Genomic DNA, 20,831 nt, shown 5'->3' on the forward strand with positions numbered 1-20,831 from the left:
GTCTGCAGTTGGGCCTAACGTTTTTTGTGGATTTTTTTGATTTTGTACACTAAAACACGCCTAGCCGGAGAGGGAGCTACTTTGATTCCATACTCTAGGATTGAGAGCTTATTGGACCAGTTACGAGTTCTACAAGAGGGTGCTTCTTCCAAAAGCATGGCTTCACATTGTGACTACTCTACTTTCCCTTTCAAGTCATGTAATGATGATGTAAGACCTAAAAAATAAGCAAAATCTTGACAGAATTGCGGTATTCAAACGGTTGCCGAACCTAAAACGTCATAGCTGCACATCCGTACACCGCAAGTCTGGCCTGGGAATTATTTACTCTTTGCGCTATACGACAAAGGTATTATAGATTTAAGTCAATGATTAAGCACTATTTAGTATGATTTAAAAGGCAAGCTTGGTGAAGAACCACTTGTTCTTGCCGGCTTGGTGTCTCTCCTCAAATGCCTTCTTGATCACCTTCTTGGCTTCCTCTCTTTGGGATGGCTCAGACAAAGCTTCCACGGAGACAGCGTTTTTGAAAGACTCGACCTCGAACGAGTATCTGGTTGGCATCAAGTGGTTGTAGTTGATGACTTTCACGAATGGCTTGATCTTAGTTCTCTTAGCAATTTTCTTATTTCCCATGGATTTGGTCACCTTGAGTGGTTGTCTCTCGACACCGGCGACAATAGCGTGTGGGAATTGGTGGGATTTGGTACCCTCATCGTGAGGTTTCACAATGACGACCTTCTTTCCTGCGTATCTGCCTCTGACCACGACAGCTAAAATTGTTAGCACTAAACAACCTGACCTATCAAGCACAAAGGAGTGTGTACTCATACTGACGGCACATGTATTTCAAAGATAAATCGTAGGTTTTTCGCAATGAAGCACAGTCGTTATAAATCAAAAAGGTGTTGTGGAAATTTATGTGCAATATTCCGTCCTGTTGAGTGGTTCACATGGTCTTTTATTACCTGATAGGTCTCGAATTGACTATACATACCAACTTTGCCTGCTTTGATGAACTTAGCCATTTCTATTCTCTTCTTGTTCTAGGATTAAGCACAGATACAAAAAGTAGCTAGGAAATGAAAATTCTTGAACTGAAAAATTTTGTGTTCTCTACCCGCAGAAAATTTTTAGCCCGCTTTGTTGCCCGGGGGCTAAATTTTTTGCACGGGAGATATTCCAGCTCCACCGGGGGAGGTCAAAAAATGCGGTGTGCTGTTTTCGCACGACGTCTATTGTTTTATTTACAACCCCCGATTGTTGTGGTAGAATTTAAAAAACGCAGTCACAAAGTTTAGATGATTAGCTAATACGAAACCACAGTACTAAATGTAGACAAATCTGGGGAAGATAGATGCACATTCAACTAAAATACATTAACGTTTCTTTCGGGTAGTCCGTGCTAGAAGTTTCGAATTCATGGACGTCACCAAACGTGGACTTGAACCGTGATTTTTGCCACCGGTGTTGCCAGTCTTGGCCGCCGAGCCAGCAGATTTATGTGTAAAGCTCGAGTGTCGGGTGTTTGATAGCCCATTGTGATCACTTTCAGAGGAGATAGTTGTATTTTTGAGTGCCTTGCTGATAGCTGCCGATATCATAGGAGAATTCTCATACAACATTTTGCGAGTTCCTGGATCCTGGCGTTGTTGGTTTGGTGACTTACTAGAACTGGATTCCATATCGGGCCTCATAGATGTAGGAAACTGACTTCCAACTGGTGGAGGTTTCCTTCCGGCTTTGCTTGCTGGTTGTGCTAATGGTGAACGAGCAGTGTTGCGCCCTGTTTCCATGCTTAGCCGTATATCTCGAGGACCTTCATCAGAATCAGAGCCTGTTGACGGCAGCTCAGCAGAAAGTCTGGGAGAAGTTTCAACTGGAGATGACATTGCCATATTGGCTGCACGAGAGGCGGCTTGGTTTCCCGTAGCCATACCCGAGTCACCTGCGGGATCGTTTTCCATAAGCATGCGAATGTGTCGTTCCTGTTCCATAAATCTGGATTTAGCTAGTGAGTTGGTCCAAGCAGAAAGATCTTGCTTGTCTACTTCAAATGCCAGACTCACGTCATTGGAAACAATTGCGAAGATACCCGTTGAAGCATTCTTAGATCTTCGATCCCCTATTACTTCTCTAAAATGCACGGAGGAATTGATGAGGTTGATCTCACAGACGCACTGATACTTTTCTTTATTGCGATCATGATTCTCCACAAATAGCATTGCCCTGCCAAAGGTGGTAATGACCAGAATTCGTTGTTTTGCTACCGGATCCGTTGAAGTCTTGTGGAACAAGTTTTTCAGCTTGGTCATTCTTTCGGATGGAACATCTTTCGATGAATCCTCTTCTTCATGATTCTCTGTTGTCTCGAGCTCAATGAATGTAATTGCATTGTCTAAACTTTGGATGGATGCGGCTGACTTCTTTCTAAAGGAGGAAGCCTGTCCTATCATTCCAGGGTTCGAGGAGTTCAGTAGCTCTTTGTTCTTGTAGCCCAACGGTGATTCTGCTAACATCCCTTTATATTTTTTTTCAAATGACTCTGTCGTATACTTGCTCACTTGCACAATCCCCGCTTTCAATACCCTTTCGTCAGGATGAATTAGAAAGTTGACCCAGGTGAGATCAAGGACAGACATAGGGGGGATGTCATCCGAATTAACGCCATTGATAAAAGGCTGTTTGGATTTTGATCCCTGTACTCCAGTGGTCTTGCGAAAGCTATTGGACGCGTTTATGCGAGTATTGAGAACGGGTCTCGGGATGTTGGTACCTGGGATCAAGTCAACATTCTGCGTTGAAGCTTGTTTTTGTTGAATCGAAACATTCGACAAAGTTGAAGATGGAGAAGAACTGGTCAAACCGGTTGATTTGAAGGCAGGAGGTGCCTCCAAATTAGGCGATGGCCTCCCAGTATTGATTTCCTGAGCAGATCCGCCGTTGTTCAATGTCGAGTTCTGTTTGGATCCTGAAGTTGAATATTGAAGATTACTATTAGCCTTTGACGCCTCGAAACGACCCGTTCTTCCGTGAGACTGATTGGGACCTGCGAGATATGGAATTTTAATGGGTTCTGAAACCAGCCTTTTGGTCGTGGCAACGGCAGCTGCGGTGGACAAGGGATTGTACAACGTTTTCTCGGTCGGCAAGACAGGTGAGGAGTTTGTCTTTTTTGGTTCCATAGGGTTTGGCAAACCGAATATGGTTCCATTAGTGCTCGTAGAAGTAGGAGTTGAAGCGGCAGTAGAAACCAGATTATTGGAATTCAAGATATTGGTAGTTGAAGCACTTCTACTTCCAGCACTGCCGATCCGTTTGGTCCCTGCTGGAGACAAGTTCTGTGTACTTCTGTTAAGTTCGGGAACAGGAAGCATTGACTTTGCAGACATTTTGTAGGGACCAAGCTCTGGTGGAGGCATTGACCAAATTGAATGCATGTCATTCCAGTCAACATCCTTGAAGAAGTAGTGTTTTTTTATTTCTTGGATTGTAATTCTGTCCTCCGGCTTCAATACCAGAATGCGTTTTACCAGGTCTCTAATCACCATTGGGAATCCAGCACTAAAAGCGTATTGAAGCTTGAGCACTTTCTGGAATGTGAGGTACTCGTTGGTTGCCTTGAAAGGTGGTTTTCCAGCGATCATTTGGTATATAATGCAGCCCAAAGCCCAAACGTCTGCAGCCTTGCCGCAGTATTTGTCATTCAGAAGTTCTGGAGAAACATATTCAGCAGTGCCAACAAAAGAATTAGCTCTCACGTCTGAAGGATAGACCCCATCGTCATTCGGATCCAAAATTCTGGCCGTGCCAAAATCCGTGATTTTGATTTTCATATCAGCATTTAGCAAGATATTTTCTGGTTTGATATCTCGGTGAATAACGCCATTTCTATGCATATAATCAATTGCGTCAACTAGTTGAGTGGAGTAATACCTAACAGATTCCTCGTCCATAGTACCGTGCTTCTTAATCAAAGACAAAAGCTCTCCATTTGGGGCGTAATCCAGAACAAAGTAAAGATTTTGCTCGTCTTGAAAGGTATAAAATAAATGAATAATACCATGGCCTTTTCCCAATCTATTGAGGGCATTCTTCTCGATGTTGACATACTTGACTTTCTTTTCCTTGATTATGTGTCTTTTATTCAATATTTTGATCGCGTAGTCTCGTCCCGTGCACAGATCTGATCCCAATACCACGGTCGAGTACGACCCTTCACCTAATTCTTTTCCTAATTTAAAATTTTTGATAGATTTCCTAACAACCCTGGTTACCGAAGTTCCATCTGCGGCCCTCACTTTCTCCAGAATTTGAGCTGCGCCTTTTTGCTGCCACTCGGGAGATGATTCTGGAATCAATATCCGATCTCTATCCAGAGTTGGGATCTCTTCTCTCGAAGACAAACATTCTTCCTCGTCATCTGATGTCACAACTGCATCTCCTGGACCTTGATAAAGATTATTCTCCAGAAGTTGTTCTCTTGTATAAGGAATGAAATCAGAGGACTCTGACCGAACAACACTAGCGTTTTGTTCCATGAAGGTGTTAATTGTAGAAGGCTTCGAACGGCTTTCGTCTGCCATATACTCATCATAAAGATCTGAATAGTCTGAAATGGCGGGTTGATTAGGAGATATTGTATTTGATCGACTGGAATTGAAATTAGACGTCATTTTCGCGGGGACTTTTATACAGTCTGTCAAGATCTATTTCGATGGAATGAGAAGTGTGGAAGGTTCAATGCTACTTTTCTGCTGTGGTAAAAGTGCTGTGTTGTGATCAATCAATACAAAACTCTTGCTCCATTTAGAGTGCGAACTGTGAATAAAGGGCACCTGTTGCTTTTTGCTTATTGCAAATGAAGCTGCACCAAATATTTCTGTACAATGTCTGAACCGGCTCTAAACAGGCTCTATGATGGTTGATCCTTATTTGACCCAAAGTATTTGATCAGGAGATCGATTGTGTTATTGTTGCTTGATTTTATGCAAAATGGAATCCGCAGCAGGATATGTAAAGGCAAAATCTAAATACTCGGAAGGTAATATATTATGTAATCGATGACATCAGAATCTGATGACCGTTGCAATAAAATCAAGACCGCATAAGCAGTCCTCTCTTGTCATCCTGGTCTAGCGGGTCAGTTAGGGTGGTAATCTCTGAATGGGATGCGAAAAAGAGGAGTTATCATTCAAAAGTTTAAGTCGCAATCCCAATCCCAAATTTTATAAAATGACAAAATCTAAATATACGACGATGGATAATTCATTTTTAATGCTAGAAAATGACACAACTTGCTGAGAGAGGTGAAATCACAGAGAAATAGCACTTGCCATAGTACCAGGACACCAGAATCCAAATAATATGACGGTCACCCCCACACCTAAAAAAAAGGATCCCTACCCTTTTAGCAGAGGCGTTTAGAAAACAGAGTATTTATTTTTCGGCAAGTCGGAACCCGAGCTATAGTTATGTTTCAGGGATCGCTGTCTCTTAGGTCGACCATGATAACGGCTGATAGGGATGAAGTGAAGCAGAATTTGCAAAATCTAAAGGAGGAGTTAGAAAAACTTAAGGATACAAAGGAACCAGATTTTTGCAAAGGGGAAAAATCGCCGACTGTGGAGGAATATCTACAGCAGCTGAATAATCAAGACATACCAATAAAGCACATAGGGCGCTCTAGAGAACACAAAGTCTCTCGATTTTACTATAAACTTCGAGAGAGCTTGAAAGGCCCTTTCAAAAAACAGACAGTTCGTCACCGCGGATTATCACCAGAGGAAGCACAAAAAGACGACATATTAGGTGTTCATCCTCCACAGACAACGTTTACCGAAGAAACACAGCAAGAAGCGGTTCAAGGTGGGTCAGACTCCCTAACTCATAGATTCAGCAGAATCAGTCGCGCAAGTAGGCGAAGCGAGGAATCGGTCCTGCTTTCCCAACAAAGATCTCTGTCACGTTATAGTTCGGTAATTCGATATCCGTCATCGGTTGTTGAAGTTTACATTGGAGGGGATTTATTTGATAATCACAGTGACTTTAACAGACAATTTAGTTTTGCACGGCCTAGATCGACAAATGGCAGCGACGATAATTATTCGATGGCTTCGCTGGTGATTCCAGGATCTCAGACAGTGCCGATCAGACGAGACTCCATCACTGCTTTCAATGCTTCGAGTCGTCGGAGCAGCAGACTTTACGGACGTCTCTCACGAACACTGGCCGACATTGAGCAGGGATCGGGGTCCACGTCGAACGAGGAGGGGCAGCCGGAGCGGCCACACACCCGGGAAACGCATTCCACAAGTGTTTATTCGTTAATATCAGACCTCACCTCTGGGCTGCGCGCGGACAGATCGATAGAACCTCCAATGGGAGACGAAGGATCGGCGCCGTGCTCATCACGCACGCTCAACTACATATCGGCTTTCACGAACGTGTCGTTGGAGCATCATTCCCAAGAAGCGCTAGAGTCCAGCATCAATGCTGACGATGAGGATGAAGATGATCAAGGCTCATACTACTCAATTCTGCAGTCTCCACCACACTTCTATCGTGATACAAGTGTACCGCCTCATCTTCACGTTTAAAACAATAGTCGACAAATTACATGCAAAACAACTACAACTAAATAAAAATCCACACTGCACAGGAGTCGCGAAAAATCTGACGCGGTTTCACAGCTTGAAACGAAGCTAAAATTACGAAACACCAGCGCTTGTATCTGAGCATGTTGCTATCTACAGTCTTGTAGCACTCCATAGACTTGGCACAACAACTTCTTCGTCAAAATTTGGGCTCTAGCATTTAAAATTGTCGCTCATTCTCGTTTTCTCAAAGGACCCCTTTGAGCTGCAATTCGCGTTCCCAAAAATATATTTCCAGATCGAGTGTTTCGAGTAGGATTTCTCAAAAATTAAACCAGAATTGTTTTCGTTCTGTTTACACAGTGTTATACTGCTTGAGGCCCATCCCCAAGTATTCGTCTACTCTTGAAGAACGTATCCTCGGCTATTTGTTCTGTATTGTCAACTCTTTTGCAGAAGAAGCAGAATTTTCACAACCGATCCTCAGCACCAGCGAGAAACCAAAACGATTTTTCGTCGCGTTCTATACCCACAGAAGTTCGATGTCAAAGATGACCACCGAAGCAATGGGCAGAAACGCGTTCACGGAAATTGGTCATGCTCCCCAGCCTCCCCAATTACTGACATCGTCGGGTGCTTCGCTACATAGCAAGAACTCGAGTGCTTCGTCGGGAGCAAGCTCCACGTCCAATGCAAACACGCCAAACGATTTGTCAATGAGCCGGCTCCGTATCCATGCCACCATCTACCGTAAGAGTGGGTGGGTGCAGGTGAAAGAAGACGGGCTAATTTCTTTTAGATGGCCAAAGAAGTTTCTTGTTTTGAGCGAATCCAGCCTGGATTTCTACAAAAACGACGAAAAAGTCGAACTCTCGATGCGCATTCCCTTGCTTCACATTTCAGGCTGCTTCAAGAACCAAATCAAAACGTTCTGCTTCGAAATAGTCCACAGATCAAGGTCGACATTTGTGTCCGTGAAAAGCGAAAAGGAGCTCAACATGTGGATCGATTGTATACTGGCAAAGTGTCCCAAGGAGGGCTTTTCGAAGCCCTTGACAGTCACTCATGAAACTCATGTTGGGTACGATCCGTCGAGCGGGCAGTTAACAGGGGTTCCTCCAGAGTGGATGGCACTATTAAAAGGTTCCAATATCACATCTGAGGACGTCGCAAATGACCCGACTGCCGTCATCGATGTGTTGAATACCTACACGGAAATGGTGAGCCCAGAATTGGGTGTCAAGGACAAGGCTTCTGCTGTGCCGTTTGGAGATGGTGACATGTCTGCTTCGTCAAAGCTTATCAACGACATCACCAAACCCTATTCTTCAACGACAGACGGTAAATATCTTCAGCCTAGAAGAGTGCCACCCCCACCACCTGCCGCACAGGCTAGCGAAACAGACCCAACAAACAATAAGTATATTCCTGTGAGAAAAGCTCCGGAAGCTCCTCATACGAAGACCAAGACTCCTCAGCAACCAAGTTCGACATCACCTTCAAAGCCAGTTGGACAGGTTCCACCAACGCCGCCGACATTCAGAAGCAACGTCAAAAACCCGTATGCTCCAGCTTCGAATGTGACTCCATCGAAGAAAATAAACTCAAACTTGAGGTTGAACACCAGCATGGCAACTCCTAGCCCTACAGGACACTACTCGCCTTCGTCTTATAAACAATCTTCGCCTGTGAACTATTCTCTGGTTCATCAACATTCGCAAACCTCTTTACATTCGGCATTTTCACATCGCTCCCCAAGTTACGACCAACAAACTCCTGGGTCCAAATATAGCCCTGAAAACCACTATTCGCCGAACTCCCAGCGTCAACTGCCTGCTTATCACAAACATCCGGTGCCATATCCACAGCCGCAAATGGTGCCTTCTCAAAAGAATAAACTGGCCGTCGCTGCTGCATCAACTGCCGCCATCTCGAGCAAAGCTTCCAATGGACAACCTCTTACGACTAAAAATAAGTTGGCACAAGGTTCCCCAGTCGGCAAGGCCGGTCTCAAGGACAAACGTATATCTACAATGACAGACTCGCAGATCATGGCCAAATTGAGAAGTGTTGTCATCAACACGAATCCCGCTCCCTACTTCCAAGTGGTTGAAAAAGCGGGACAGGGTGCTAGTGGCTCAGTGTATCTTGCAAAGTCGTTGAAAATGCGCAACAAGCAGGTTGCTATCAAGCAGATTGATTTGAATAAGCAGAGCAGAAAAGAGTTGATTGTGAACGAGATCCTGGTGATGAAAGACTCTCAACATGACAATATCGTCAATTTCATTGAGGCTTACTTGAACGGGTCTGCCGACTTATGGGTCATCATGGAATACATGGAGGGAGGCTGTTTGACCGACGTCATTGATAACAATCCTGAAATAAGTGAAGAACAAATCGCCGCGATTTGCTACGAGACTACTAAGGGACTGCAACACTTGCACAAGAAGAATTTTATTCACCGTGATATAAAGTCTGACAACGTTCTCCTGGATGCTAAGGGAAATGTCAAGATCACAGACTTCGGATTTTGTGCCAAGTTGACCACAGAAAAATCCAAACGTGCAACAATGGTTGGGACACCATATTGGATGGCCCCTGAAGTTGTGAGACAAAAAGAGTATGACGAGAAAGTGGACGTGTGGTCTCTCGGTATCATGGCTATCGAAATGGTGGAAGGTGAGCCTCCTTATCTCAATGAGGAGCCCTTGAAGGCGCTATATTTGATTGTTTCTAATGGGACGCCAACGCTGAAGAATCCCGAGGCCCTTTCAAGTGAGTTTATGGATTTTCTGAGCGTTTGCCTCTGTGTCGAAGTGAAGTATCGGGCGAGAACCGACGAACTGCTTCAGCACAGATTTTTCAAAAAAGCTTGTCCTACAGCAGAGCTGGCCAAGCTTCTGGAATTCAAATACGATTCCAGTTCTATTAAACATTAATTTACGAACTTTTGTGCATTTAGCACGGATTCAAATACATATTGTGTTACCTTCGATGTCAGTAACTTTCTTGAAATATTGTAGACCCACAATGCCATTTTCGTCGCCGGGAGTTAAAATTACACCGTTCCCGCTCTCGTAAAAAGTGAGAGGGCTCTGTTTCACTTTGTCAACATCCAAATAGATCAACAGGTCGCAGCTTTTTCTCATGCCACTGATAACATTATTGTCATTGGAAAGCCATCGGGGCAATCCTTTAGCGAAATGGATGTGATTTCTTTTCATTCTACTCAAGCCACCAGTTTGTTTAATATCATTCCAATTCTTTCTATATGTTCCATGCACGATGACTTCAGGAAATGTTTGTGGGGTCAATTTAACCATGTCGTAAGATTGACTCACAAAACTTAAAGAGTGTCCTTGTAGCGCGCAAATATAGTATGATTTATTTTCCTTGTAATCTGGGGCTTCGACCAGCTGTTCTCCTTCTCGAGATACAATCCGAAATCTCTTTTTATCGTTTTGATTGACAACATTGAAAATGTCTTCAGGTGTTGCTTTAAGTGACCTCATAGAACGATGGTTCAAAATCTGCTCAAGAGGTACAAATCCCTTTTCATCAATGGATAAGTTTTCCTTCACCGCCTGGTGCCGGAGCAGCCTTGAAAGGGTTTTTGAAATCAAAATTCGTTGCTTATCAGCGCTCATTCGATAAATATCAAGCCAAGATATTCATCTATTTATTTATCTTGAGAATTACTCATTAGAGAGAAATTTTCAAAAAAAAATTGGATATGCCGAGGAACTTTTAAAACTAAGGCATCTATCTGCTTTGCAACCCCTGTTTGACACCATGCGCTGTTTGCCTGGAGATATGCCGATGTCAATTCATTTTTGAATAAAGATTGTTATGTAAATCTCATCCTGTACCAAATAACACCCAAATGCTGAAAATCTCAGTTCATACAATGGAACGCGAGAAAGCAAATCAGCCCAGAAATTCCAAATCCCATTTGTTCACAAAGCCAGGTACAAAAGGTGCTTTTCCGTATCGGTACTAGTTGCCCAAAATTCTATTTCGAGAGGCGGCAAATCAACCGTGCAGCATACAACGTGGTGAGATCTCGAAATGCGACCACGGAGGTGCACTCCGGCCAGTTAACGGCAATAAGCTAGATATCGTACTTAATTAAAATCCAAGCCAATAAAGCTTTGTTCTCCTGTAACGGACATAAATTTTGTGCCTAACGCACGACTATGTTGTTAGTATGTCTTCGTGGGGTATGGACAAATGGAGATTGTGAGGCTAAGGCTTTAAGCACTCAAACAGAAGTCTCACAGAAGAGGAGTAGAGGTGGGGCTATCTGAATCGTAGACAATACGTGGAGATGTGAGCTACGTAAACAATGCCGTAGTAGGAAGCCAGCACTGTATTCCTTAGAAAACACTCAGGGAGGAGAAATTCTTCCGAGATAGTCCGCGCTGCATAACCCTTGCACAGCCCGTGTTTCCAGCAGAAAGCGCGATTGCGGCATGCACAGGATTCCAAGTATGTTAGTTTTGGATATCAGAAAGTGGTACACTCAGTGTATGGCATCCGGGTGTGGTTGTACGTGATGCGAACTGAAATTCGGTAAATAGCTTCTGAATCGTTGATTTTGCGGAGTTTCACAAAAACGGGGTTTTCACCGTGTTTTTACGGAAGCAATGCAGGTTTCACTTTCTGCGGCTTTTTGTTTTTGGCGATATTTTTTTTTTATATGGCTGTATAAAGCCATAGATGGAGAGAATATTCGCCCCTCCTAGGTAGACTATTTGATTAAAGCAAAATCTGCTGTTCGAGGTATTTTATAGATTTATTTCCCGATTTCCCACAGATGTCCGTTTGTATCGCTCGAAAGTGGAAACCAAGTGGTTTTGTGAGATACCAATCGATCATCAGTGATTCTGTCACGTCGCATGTTCATTCACATACAATCAAGACCCCAGTTGGGGAGCAAGCTAAACTGAGAGCTCCAAGATACACCAGATTGTCCGTTGATGGGCCAATTGAGTGCTCTTTGCATGGGTTCCAATTGCTCAATTCACCTCTTTTCAATAAGGGTTCTGCTTTTACTGTCGAGGAAAGAGAGGCCTTTGGGCTTACCGGACTTTTGCCGCCAGTGGTGAACACTCTAGATGAGCAAGTGGAGAGAGCCTATGACCAGCTTCATTTCCTCAAAACCCCGCTGGCCAAAAACGATTTCTGTACCTCCATGAGACAGCAGAATAAGGTGTTATTTTACGAGTTGGTGAGAAGACACATCAGAGAGCTGCTGCCGATTGTGTATACTCCGACCGAAGGAGATGCCATTGCGGCCTACTCGAATAGGTTCAGAAAGCCAGAAGGATGTTTCCTGGATATCACGGATCCCGATTCCGTGGACGAGAGACTGGCCGCGTTCGGCGAGGCCAAAGATATAGATTACATTGTTGTTTCTGACGGAGAGGGAATTTTGGGCATAGGAGATCAAGGTGTGGGAGGTGTGCGTATCACCATTGCCAAAGCAGCTCTTATGACTTTGTGTGCTGGTGTTCATCCAGGAAGAGTGATGAGCGTTGTTCTGGACGTTGGTACCGACAACGAGAGACTTTTAAATGATGATCTTTACATGGGAAACAGATTCAAGAGAGTTAGAGGAGAGGAATACGACAAGTTCGTGGACAAGTTCATTCAGGCCGTCAAAAAGAGATTCCCAAGTGCCGTTTTGCACTTTGAAGATTTCGGGGTCACCACTGCTAGACCAATTTTGGAGAAATATAGAAAAGAATTGCCATGTTTCAACGACGACATCCAAGGAACTGGTGCTGTTGTCATGGCTTCTATGACTGCGGCTCTCAAGGTTAGCCAGAGAAACCTGCTGGATTCGCAGGTCATCATCTACGGTGCTGGATCGGCAGGTCTTGGTGTCGCCGACCAAATTGTGAACCACATGGTCATTCACGGAAGCACTCCTGAGGATGCAAGGGCAAGAATTCACTGCATGGACAAGAGAGGCCTTATTCTTGACTCTATGCACAGTACTTCGACGCCTGCTCAACAGAAATACGCGGACCCAGCCGACGAGTGGGAAGGTGTCAATACCAGATCTCTCGTGGAAGTGGTAAGGAAAATCAAGCCTACCGTTCTGGTTGGCTGCTCGACACAGGCATCGGCTTTCAATGAGGAAGTCATCAAGGAGATGTACAAACACAACCCTAGACCAATCATTTTCCCGCTCTCTAACCCAACAAGACTCCACGAGTGTACGCCAGAAGACGCTTTAAAATGGACAGACTACAACGCTATGGTGGCCACGGGTTCGCCGTTCCCTCCGGTTAACGGTTACGTGATTTCGGAAAACAACAATTGTTTCACGTTCCCTGGTATCGGCCTGGGTGCAGTGCTCTCGAGAGCAACCACTATCTCTGACTCCATGATATCTGCAGCAGTCGACCAGTTGGCCGACGGTTCTCCGGCAAAACACAACGCCAAGGCTGGACTTCTGGCCCCTCTCGAGGTTATCGACGAGACCTCCGCCAAGGTCGCAACTGCTGTGATTTTGCGCGCCTTGGAGGAGGGAGTTGCCCGGGTTGAGGACGAAGAGTCTCCAGATGGAGGCAAGGTCACTGTTCCTAGACAGTTTGAAGAATGCCTGGCCTGGGTCAAGTCGCAAATGTGGAAACCCGTCTACAGACCGATGATCAAGGTCGAGCACGTTGATTCTATCCACACCCACCAGTACTAAAAGCTGCGATCGCTAAAATGTCGATTTTATAAAAAGCTCTTATCGTAATAAATTAACTAATATTGTTCTCCGACGGCTTCCGTTGCACAGCCAATTTTGTATAGCCGGCCACCGTCGGTTTTAGAAGCACAGCCGTCAATTGGAGCCACCACGGGCCGGGCAAGATGTGTGCAGAAACAATTCCATCTATCAGTGATAAGATAAGGTACGGGACTATAAAAGGCCTCCGTATCCAACCGTAAGAGCACAAACTGTTGAATAAAAAGTTTATACCAAATAGACGCCCGTTCATATTATGGTCCCAGCCCCTATAATTGCCAAGCACAGCTGTTTGTGCGAACCATCTGCCGTGCACACACACCATTCCAGCGCTTTCAAGGACGACGAAAAGCCAATCAGCCACTGTCTGGAGCATATCTATGGCGACCAAATAAGACTTGCTACCGTCTCTGGTGACGCAGATGTCCATCCAATCAAGCTTGACTGGTACAACCAAGATTGGAAACAAAGAGGTCCTGTTGTTTGTTCTCGCCGTGGCGATGGCGTTACCAAGCACAACGCCATTGGCGCACACGCTGGTCCTTACTCTCTGTACCATGCCCTCAGCGTTGTTTCAGGACAGCTGGACCCTAAACACGTTCCCGATTATACCAATGCACAGCCTCCCGTTGATTTTGCTCCTCAGCCACAATGGTACAACAGCGAGAAGATTGTCTCGCTTGATCCGCTTGGCCATTTGGCTCCCTGGCTCTATGGAGACGTGGCGAGGGCCGAAAACGTTGAAGTGAGACCATCCATGTCCATCACCAAAGCCATTTTGTCTCTTCCCGAAATTCAGGAGGAAGTCAAGAAGGGCAACCTGAAGCCTGACGGCAAGATTGTGCTGAATGAGAAGGGCGAGATGGCTGTGACAAAAATAGCTGTTGATCCTGTCTGGTACTTGCCCGGCGTGGCCAAAAGGTTGGGCGTCACAGAGAACGAGCTCCGCCGTGCGCTCTTTGAAGACACCAATGGCATGTACCCTGAGTTGATCACGAGACCCGATATCAAGACGTTCTTGCCCCCAATTGGTGGAACCACAGTGTACATATTTGGAAATCCCGAGGACATTCCTAATCCTGACAAGAAGCTGGCTCTGAGAGTCCACGACGAGTGTTCTGGTTCAGACGTCTTTCTTTCGGACATCTGCTCGTGCAGATGCTACTTGATCTTTGGGATCAGAGAAGCCGCCAAGGAGGCACAAAAGGGCGGAAACGGAGTGGTTGCATACTTCCGCAAAGAAGGCAGATCGCTGGGAGAAGTCACAAAGTATCTCGTTTACAATGCTCGAAAGCGTGCAGGCGATTGCGCCGATGCCTACTTCCAAAGAACAGAATGCATAGCAGGCGTGAAGGATGCACGATTCCAGGAACTGATGCCAGATATTTTGCACTGGCTCGGTATCACCAGAATTGACCGCATGCTTTCAATGAGCAACATGAAGCACGATGCAATTGTTGGTCAAGGAATTGAAATCGTGGAAAGAGTGGAGATCCCTGACGAGATGCTCCCTGCCGACTCCCGTGTAGAGATCGACGCCAAAATTGCCTCCGGATACTTCACTAATGGCCATGTCTACACACAGGAGGAATTGAAAAACATCCGTGGACGTACATGGGATGACCTCAGCTAAGTAGACCGCAATAAAGAAAATTAAGAAGTCTCAATGCTCTGCTGTATATGCTATGCAGCTCCAAATGTAATAATTATCAGTCCAAGTACGAGATTTCTACCGGGTCCGGTTTGGAGCCCTGTTCATATTATTTTTCAGAGTAGGGGCGCATACAAAGCCAAGTACAAAATCACAGAGGAATAACGACCTGTTGGCCCGTTTACAATTTTAGCTTCGGAGATAACAAGAACTCCCTTATTTGATCTACAGCAATTTTCTGATTGACTTTGTTTGCCCCAACTCAGACCATTGAGGCTTTATAACGCGTTATCCTTTATCTTCTCATTGTGTGTTGTCAGCAAAGAGGAAGTGGAAGTTACACAAACTACGTGCGCCACCTGTCCCTAATATAATTCCAAGTGCATGAGCGAAGCTGCGAAAGACGACACTGCTACTCCTGCGCCGACCAAGCAGGAAACATCTTCCGCGGAGGAAGTGAATGATATACCAACTCAAGACGATTCTGCAAATGATGCCCCTGTTTCTACAGATAACACGAACGGTACTGTGAGCCAGCCTTCTATCAAGGTGACAGCGCATGATTCCGAAACTAATGGAACGACCACATCCAATCCCACAAGTCCGGCACGCAGCCGTGCTCTTAGCTCAGCATCTGGTGCGAACCAATCGGCAACCGTCTCTTTCATCAAATCGTCGTTCGAGAAATTGGCCCAGATTAAGGAGGTTACCAAAAAGCACAGGCCATTGGTAGACCTTCTCAACAAGCAAATTGCAGTTCTCAATACCGGCGAATTGCCTAGTGAACAAGATCTCTTTGAGGTGCTGAAAAATGCATGCGAAGTCTCCAGTCCTGAAGCAAAAATAGTCGCTCTTGACTGTCTCAGCAAGATTTTCACTTTCAGCGTGTTTCACGAGCCATTGACTATAAGTTACAAGAAAACGAAACCTGACATACACACGGATGCTGATATGGAAACTAATACAGAAACTGAGGTTGGCCATGTCCATGCAATTCCTCTCATTGAGGCGGTGGTCCAAGTAATAAGCTCGTGTTTTGAGGGAGAAGGTACAGATGAGAGGGTCGAGCTTCAGGTGATCCGCGTGTTGACAGGTGCAATTCTCAATGATACGTTGCCGCTCCACGGAAGAGCTTTATTGCAGGCCGTGAGACAAGTGTACAATATTTTCCTGCTCTCCTTGTCACCTGTAAATCAAGGCATTGCACAGGCAACTCTCACCCAGGTCGTGAATGTCGTTTTCGAGAAAGTTTCGTCCACGAGAAAGAAAGGACCTTCTGATGTCGATGTCAACGATCACGCGGAGGATATTGTATCCACTTCGAGGCCTGCGGCTTCCGGAACGCCGACCGCGGCGCAGACCAAGATGACGCTTCGCGAAATGGAACAGAACGTCCAAAACGACGACGTCCAGATAAGCCCTGACGAGTTTGCTGGCAACGAAGAAGAGCTGGTAGTCAGGGACGCTTTCCTGATTTTGAGATCGATGTGTAACTTGTCAGTCAAGGTGATGGAAAATGAGTCTATTGATATGCGCTCCCATGCGATTAGATCGAAGCTATTATCACTGCACATCATACACTGGATACTCAAAAATCATATCGAAAGCTTCCTGGATAAAGACTGCACAATAATCAACAGGACCACAAATGAAAAAACACGTTTGGTTGATGCCATTAGAAAGTATCTCTGTTTGGTGCTAGCTAGAAATGCTGCTTCCCAACTAGCTCCGGTTTACGAGGTGTGCCTCGAGATATTTTGGATCATGGTGGATAAAATGAGAGATCAATTTAAGTCGGAAATTCCCGTGTTTCTTGACGAGATCTATTTCCCTGTTAGCGAAATGAAGACATCCACGGCGCACCAAAAGAGATATCTTCTTTCGATTATTCACCGCATCTGCAAGGCCCCTAAGATTTTGATCGAGCTCTACCTGAACTATGACTGTGACACTTCTATGCCGAACTTGTGTGAGGCTATTATGGATTACTTGGCAAGATTCGCGCTGATGCGAGTGGACGCGACACCAACGCAGAAAGTCAGTTACAGAGAGAGTTTGACTAGAAATCTGGCCACATACAACTTGTCTGATGTCCCGCAACTGAATGTTTCAAAGATGAGTGGACACCCGCCAAATCCCGATGCCTCCCTCAACTTCCCGATCGAGTACGCTTTGAAAATGACCTCAATTGATTGCATTCTTGCGTTCTTGAAGTCACTCAATTCTTGGAGTGGAAAACCTTTGGTCACCACAATCGCTGCAGAAGGAGACAATGCACCATATTCTCACCGGGACCGAGCTCTTACGAGTAGTTCTATGCTATCGCAAGCTTCAGTCCAGGAGTCTACTAATGGCTCTGTCAGTGATACTATTACCTCTGCCAACGAAGAGACCTCTGTCTCTCAGTTTGATAGCATCAAGCAGAGAAAGAACGTGTTCCTGGACAGTATACGATTGTTCAACTACAATCCGAAGAAGGGACTGAAAAGTCTGCTAGATAACGGATTCATTTCTTCGGATTCTCCTCGGGATATTGCAAAATTCCTGCTGGAGACTGACATTCTGGATAAAACGGCATTGGGAGAATTCCTGGGAGATGGGGATGAGAAGAATGTGACAATCATGCATGAATTTGTTGACCTGATGGAGTTTAAAGACAAGAAATTCCTTGATGCTTTGAGATACTTCTTGCAACATTTCAGACTGCCTGGTGAATCGCAGAAAATTGACCGGTTCATGCTGAAATTTGCTGAGAAATACGTGAACGATAATCCGTCCACATTTGCCAATGCCGACACAGTGTATGTTCTATCTTACTCTGTTATCATGCTCAACACAGATCAGCACTCGCCACAGGTGAAAAAACGAATGACTTTGGAAGATTTCATTAACAACAATAGAGGCATTGATGATGGCAAAGACCTTGATCATTCGGTGCTCGAGCAAATTTATACGGACATTCAAAACGACGAGATCATGCTAAAAAGCGAGCAGCACGCCGCGCTCGTATCCAGTGACTTTCATCCGATGCAACCATCGTTCTTTGGTGGCAGAGATTTGGCCAAAGAGGCGTATGCCAAAGCATCCAAAGAGATGTCCTCGAAGACAGAGGAGGCGGTTAAAAGTATCAGAAACACCTACAAGAAAAACTCCAAAGTTGTGTTCTATACAGCCGACGTTGGCAATAATGCAGACCATGTGAGGTCTATGTTTGACAATCTTTGGATGTCCATCTTGGCCGGTCTTACGCCGCCTTTCAAGGAATATGATGACGATGAAACTTCGAGAATCCTGCTCGAAGGAATTAAGGTGTCTATTCACATTTCTTGCATGTTTGATTTGGACTATGCAAGAACCTCCTTCATTAGGGCACTGGTTCAATTCTGTAATTTGAACAATCCTGAAGAACTCAAGAACAAAAACATTGATGCTGTTTATGCCTTATTGGAGGTTGCCGTGGACGAAAACTCCAAGCTTGGCTCATCTTGGAAAAGTATTTTAACTTCAATTTCTCAGATAGAACGATTGAAATTGCTGTCCCAAGGAGTCGACTCTGAAAGCATTCCGGATTTGCTCAACGCTAGACTAGCAAGCAGACATTCCACTGAGAGTTACAGATCGCATAATTCGAATCAGCTATCCTTCTTCTCCTTCGGGAAAAAACAAACAATTGCGGAACAAACTTCCCAGCACCATTTCAGTCAGAAACTAAGCTCAGAAATGGTTGTTCGTATCAGTTCGACAGACCTGGATGTCGCAATCGATAAGGTGTTTTCCAAAAGTTCTGAAATCGAGGGAAACGGTATCTTCGATTTCATTGCAGCACTTAGCGAAGTGGCACACGAAGAAATTGAGTCGTCAGGACAGAGTCAGAACCCACGGATTTTCTCGCTACAAAAAATGGTTGATGTCTGCTACTATAACATGGGTAGAATCAGAGTTCAGTGGTCCGCGCTTTGGGCGGTGATGAACGAGAAGTTCAATGAGTTCGGCTGTCATCAGAATATCTCGATCGCTTTCTTTGCACTGGACTCTCTCCGGCAGCTCTCGGAGAGATTCTTTGCCATCGAGGAGCTTTCTCATTTCAAGTTCCAGAAAGAATTTCTTAAACCTTTCAATTATATCGTACTGCACAGTCCACACTTGCAAGTCCGTGAAATGGTTTTGGATTGTGTGCAATATATGATCCATAAGAAAGCTGATCTCATCAAATCTGGTTGGCAAACGTTACTAGAGATTCTCACAAATGCAGCTAAAGACAATAATGAGAAGTTTGTTGCAAAAGGCCTCTCATACACGAGCATGATTATGAAGTCACACTTTGACCAAATATTGAGTCTTGATGCTTTCTCATCCTTGGTCGTTTGTCTAACTGAATATGCAAAGAACGAACAATTCCAAAAATCCAGCTTACAGTCGCTCAATTTAATGAAAAAGTTGACCAAGACGATTCCGAAGACGTTGGAGGAACACGGGGATATATATTCGGCCGAAGATCTTTGGTTCCCTCTTTTGTTTGGCTTCCACGATGTTGTGATGAATGGAGAAGATCTTGAAGTCAGGTCCAAAGCGCTGAGCTTTACTTTTGATGCCTTAGTCGAAAATGGTGGCCAGTTTGAAGGAAAGTTTTGGGACAAGATTTGCGAAGAGCTACTATTCCCAATTTTCGGTGTTTTGGGAGATCGTTGGGAGCTCACTACCCAAGATGATCTTTCTGTCTGGCTTTCTACGACTTTAATTCAGGCCTTGAGAAACATGATTGCTCTGTTCGGCTATTATTTTGATACACTGAGCGGGAAGATGGAGGGGTATTTGAAGCTTCTTGTTTCGTGCATTTGTCAACAGAATGAGACCATCTCCAAAATAGGTATTTCGTGTCTGAAGGAGCTTATTCTAGACAATATGACTAAATTCGATGCAAAACACTGGGAGCTAGTTAATAACTCGTTTGCTGAACTATTTGATTTGACCACGGCCAAAGAGTTATTCAAAGCCGATCCTCTGAGACTGTCGAACGGAGAGAAGCAGGAGACATCCGACGGAGAGGAGTCTGAGTTGCATGAAAGTCCAGCGAGCGAGTCAGATCTGGAACTCCCTGTTCCCCTAAACCAATCGAGAGAGAAATCAACCATTGTAATCAAATGTGTTCTTCAACTCCATGTTATACAGATTCTTTCGGAACTGTTTGACATTGACGAGTTTTACCAAACGATTCCTGTTGCTAACCTTTTGAAGTTGTCAGACTTGTTGGAGCATAGCTACAAATTTGCAAGAGAATTTAACGAGGATTACAATTTGAGAGTCCGTCTGTGGAATGCAGGTGTCATCGACAAACTTCCAAACCTTCTAAAGCAGGAAACTTCCTCGGCCGGTGTCTACATTAGCATACTCTTCCGTCTTTACTGTGATTCTGGTCGCGTCAATAAGGAAGCTAGGGAAAGGATTGTTGGGATCCTGGTCCCAATGGGCGTCACAATCCTCGAAAGGTATGTGAGCTTGAATGAGACAGAGCAGTCAAGAAATATTCAAAGCTGGAGACCCGTTGTGGTGGAGATATTACAAGCATACAGTGAGCTGGATCATGAAGACTTTTTACGATGCTGCCCGGTTGCGTACGACCTTGTTTTGCAGCTTTTCGATAAGAATTTGATGGCAGACCTGAGAGCTGCTATTAAGGACTTTCTGACAAGAGTTGGTGACGCTTACGTTTTGGAGAAGAAAGAGTAGAATCCTTATATAGCATTTGTTTTTAGACGGCACTAATTAAAATATCCGGTGCTTCAAGTTAGCAATTTTTCAGAAAAGACACGACAAATAAGAAAGAACATCGGCAGTTCGA

At 44.7% G+C, this 20,831-nt stretch overlaps 8 protein-coding genes across 8 annotated transcripts; 5 read left to right on the plus strand and 3 right to left on the minus strand.

The window, feature by feature from the left end:
* Positions 1 to 359: 359 nt before the first annotated feature.
* Positions 360 to 983, minus strand: OGAPODRAFT_16256 (uncharacterized protein). Its single transcript, XM_018354296.1, has one exon. The coding sequence runs from the start codon at positions 829 to 831 to the stop codon at positions 394 to 396; it is 438 nt and encodes a 145-aa protein (XP_018211599.1). The 5' UTR covers positions 832 to 983; the 3' UTR covers positions 360 to 393.
* On the minus strand, positions 360 to 4,923 carry OGAPODRAFT_16257 (uncharacterized protein). Its single transcript, XM_018354297.1, has 2 exons — positions 998 to 4,923; positions 360 to 773 (listed from the first exon to the last, which is right to left on the minus strand). Exon 1 carries the CDS (start codon positions 4,674 to 4,676, stop codon positions 1,380 to 1,382), a length of 3,297 nt encoding a protein of 1,098 aa, XP_018211600.1. The 5' UTR covers positions 4,677 to 4,923; the 3' UTR covers positions 360 to 773; positions 998 to 1,379.
* Positions 4,924 to 5,507: 584 nt separating this feature from the next.
* On the plus strand, positions 5,508 to 6,599 carry OGAPODRAFT_12677 (uncharacterized protein; the record flags this gene model as incomplete). The annotated part of the gene is made up of 1 exon (XM_018353330.1): positions 5,508 to 6,599. The coding sequence occupies one exon, from the start codon at positions 5,508 to 5,510 to the stop codon at positions 6,597 to 6,599; it is 1,092 nt and encodes a 363-aa protein (XP_018211601.1).
* Positions 6,600 to 7,131: 532 nt separating this feature from the next.
* OGAPODRAFT_87344 (uncharacterized protein) lies at positions 7,132 to 10,754 on the minus strand. Its single transcript, XM_018356862.1, has one exon. The coding sequence runs from the start codon at positions 10,241 to 10,243 to the stop codon at positions 9,566 to 9,568; it is 678 nt and encodes a 225-aa protein (XP_018211602.1). The 5' UTR covers positions 10,244 to 10,754; the 3' UTR covers positions 7,132 to 9,565.
* OGAPODRAFT_16260 (uncharacterized protein) lies at positions 7,145 to 10,754 on the plus strand. Its single transcript, XM_018354298.1, has one exon. It carries the CDS (start codon positions 8,225 to 8,227, stop codon positions 9,533 to 9,535), a length of 1,311 nt encoding a protein of 436 aa, XP_018211603.1. The 5' UTR covers positions 7,145 to 8,224; the 3' UTR covers positions 9,536 to 10,754.
* Positions 10,755 to 11,353: 599 nt separating this feature from the next.
* Positions 11,354 to 13,367, plus strand: OGAPODRAFT_16261 (uncharacterized protein). Its single transcript, XM_018354299.1, has one exon. It carries the CDS (start codon positions 11,413 to 11,415, stop codon positions 13,300 to 13,302), a length of 1,890 nt encoding a protein of 629 aa, XP_018211604.1. The 5' UTR covers positions 11,354 to 11,412; the 3' UTR covers positions 13,303 to 13,367.
* On the plus strand, positions 13,353 to 15,002 carry OGAPODRAFT_16262 (uncharacterized protein). Its single transcript, XM_018354300.1, has one exon. The coding sequence runs from the start codon at positions 13,598 to 13,600 to the stop codon at positions 14,972 to 14,974; it is 1,377 nt and encodes a 458-aa protein (XP_018211605.1). The 5' UTR covers positions 13,353 to 13,597; the 3' UTR covers positions 14,975 to 15,002.
* A 1,769-nt stretch (positions 15,003 to 16,771) lies between these two features.
* On the plus strand, positions 16,772 to 20,777 carry OGAPODRAFT_16263 (uncharacterized protein). Its single transcript, XM_018354301.1, has one exon. It carries the CDS (start codon positions 16,973 to 16,975, stop codon positions 20,717 to 20,719), a length of 3,747 nt encoding a protein of 1,248 aa, XP_018211606.1. The 5' UTR covers positions 16,772 to 16,972; the 3' UTR covers positions 20,720 to 20,777.
* The last annotated feature ends 54 nt before the right edge of the window (positions 20,778 to 20,831 follow it).

The sequence above is a fragment of the Ogataea polymorpha genome (assembly GCF_001664045.1).
Source record: "Ogataea polymorpha strain NCYC 495 leu1.1 chromosome Unknown OGAPOscaffold_3, whole genome shotgun sequence".
Taxonomy (NCBI): domain Eukaryota; kingdom Fungi; phylum Ascomycota; class Pichiomycetes; order Pichiales; family Pichiaceae; genus Ogataea; species Ogataea polymorpha.

Excerpts from the sequence above, each read along its gene's own strand:
- OGAPODRAFT_16260 (XM_018354298.1), top strand. The coding sequence starts at position 8,225 with ATGGCAACTCCTAGCCCTACAGGACACTACTCGCCTTCGTCTTATAAA.
- OGAPODRAFT_87344 (XM_018356862.1), bottom strand. The coding sequence starts at position 10,243 with ATGAGCGCTGATAAGCAACGAATTTTGATTTCAAAAACCCTTTCAAGG.
- OGAPODRAFT_16261 (XM_018354299.1), top strand. The coding sequence starts at position 11,413 with ATGTCCGTTTGTATCGCTCGAAAGTGGAAACCAAGTGGTTTTGTGAGA.
- OGAPODRAFT_16262 (XM_018354300.1), top strand. The coding sequence starts at position 13,598 with ATGGTCCCAGCCCCTATAATTGCCAAGCACAGCTGTTTGTGCGAACCA.
- OGAPODRAFT_16263 (XM_018354301.1), top strand. The coding sequence starts at position 16,973 with ATGGATTACTTGGCAAGATTCGCGCTGATGCGAGTGGACGCGACACCA.
- OGAPODRAFT_16256 (XM_018354296.1), bottom strand. The coding sequence starts at position 831 with ATGAGTACACACTCCTTTGTGCTTGATAGGTCAGGTTGTTTAGTGCTA.
- OGAPODRAFT_16257 (XM_018354297.1), bottom strand. The coding sequence starts at position 4,676 with ATGACGTCTAATTTCAATTCCAGTCGATCAAATACAATATCTCCTAAT.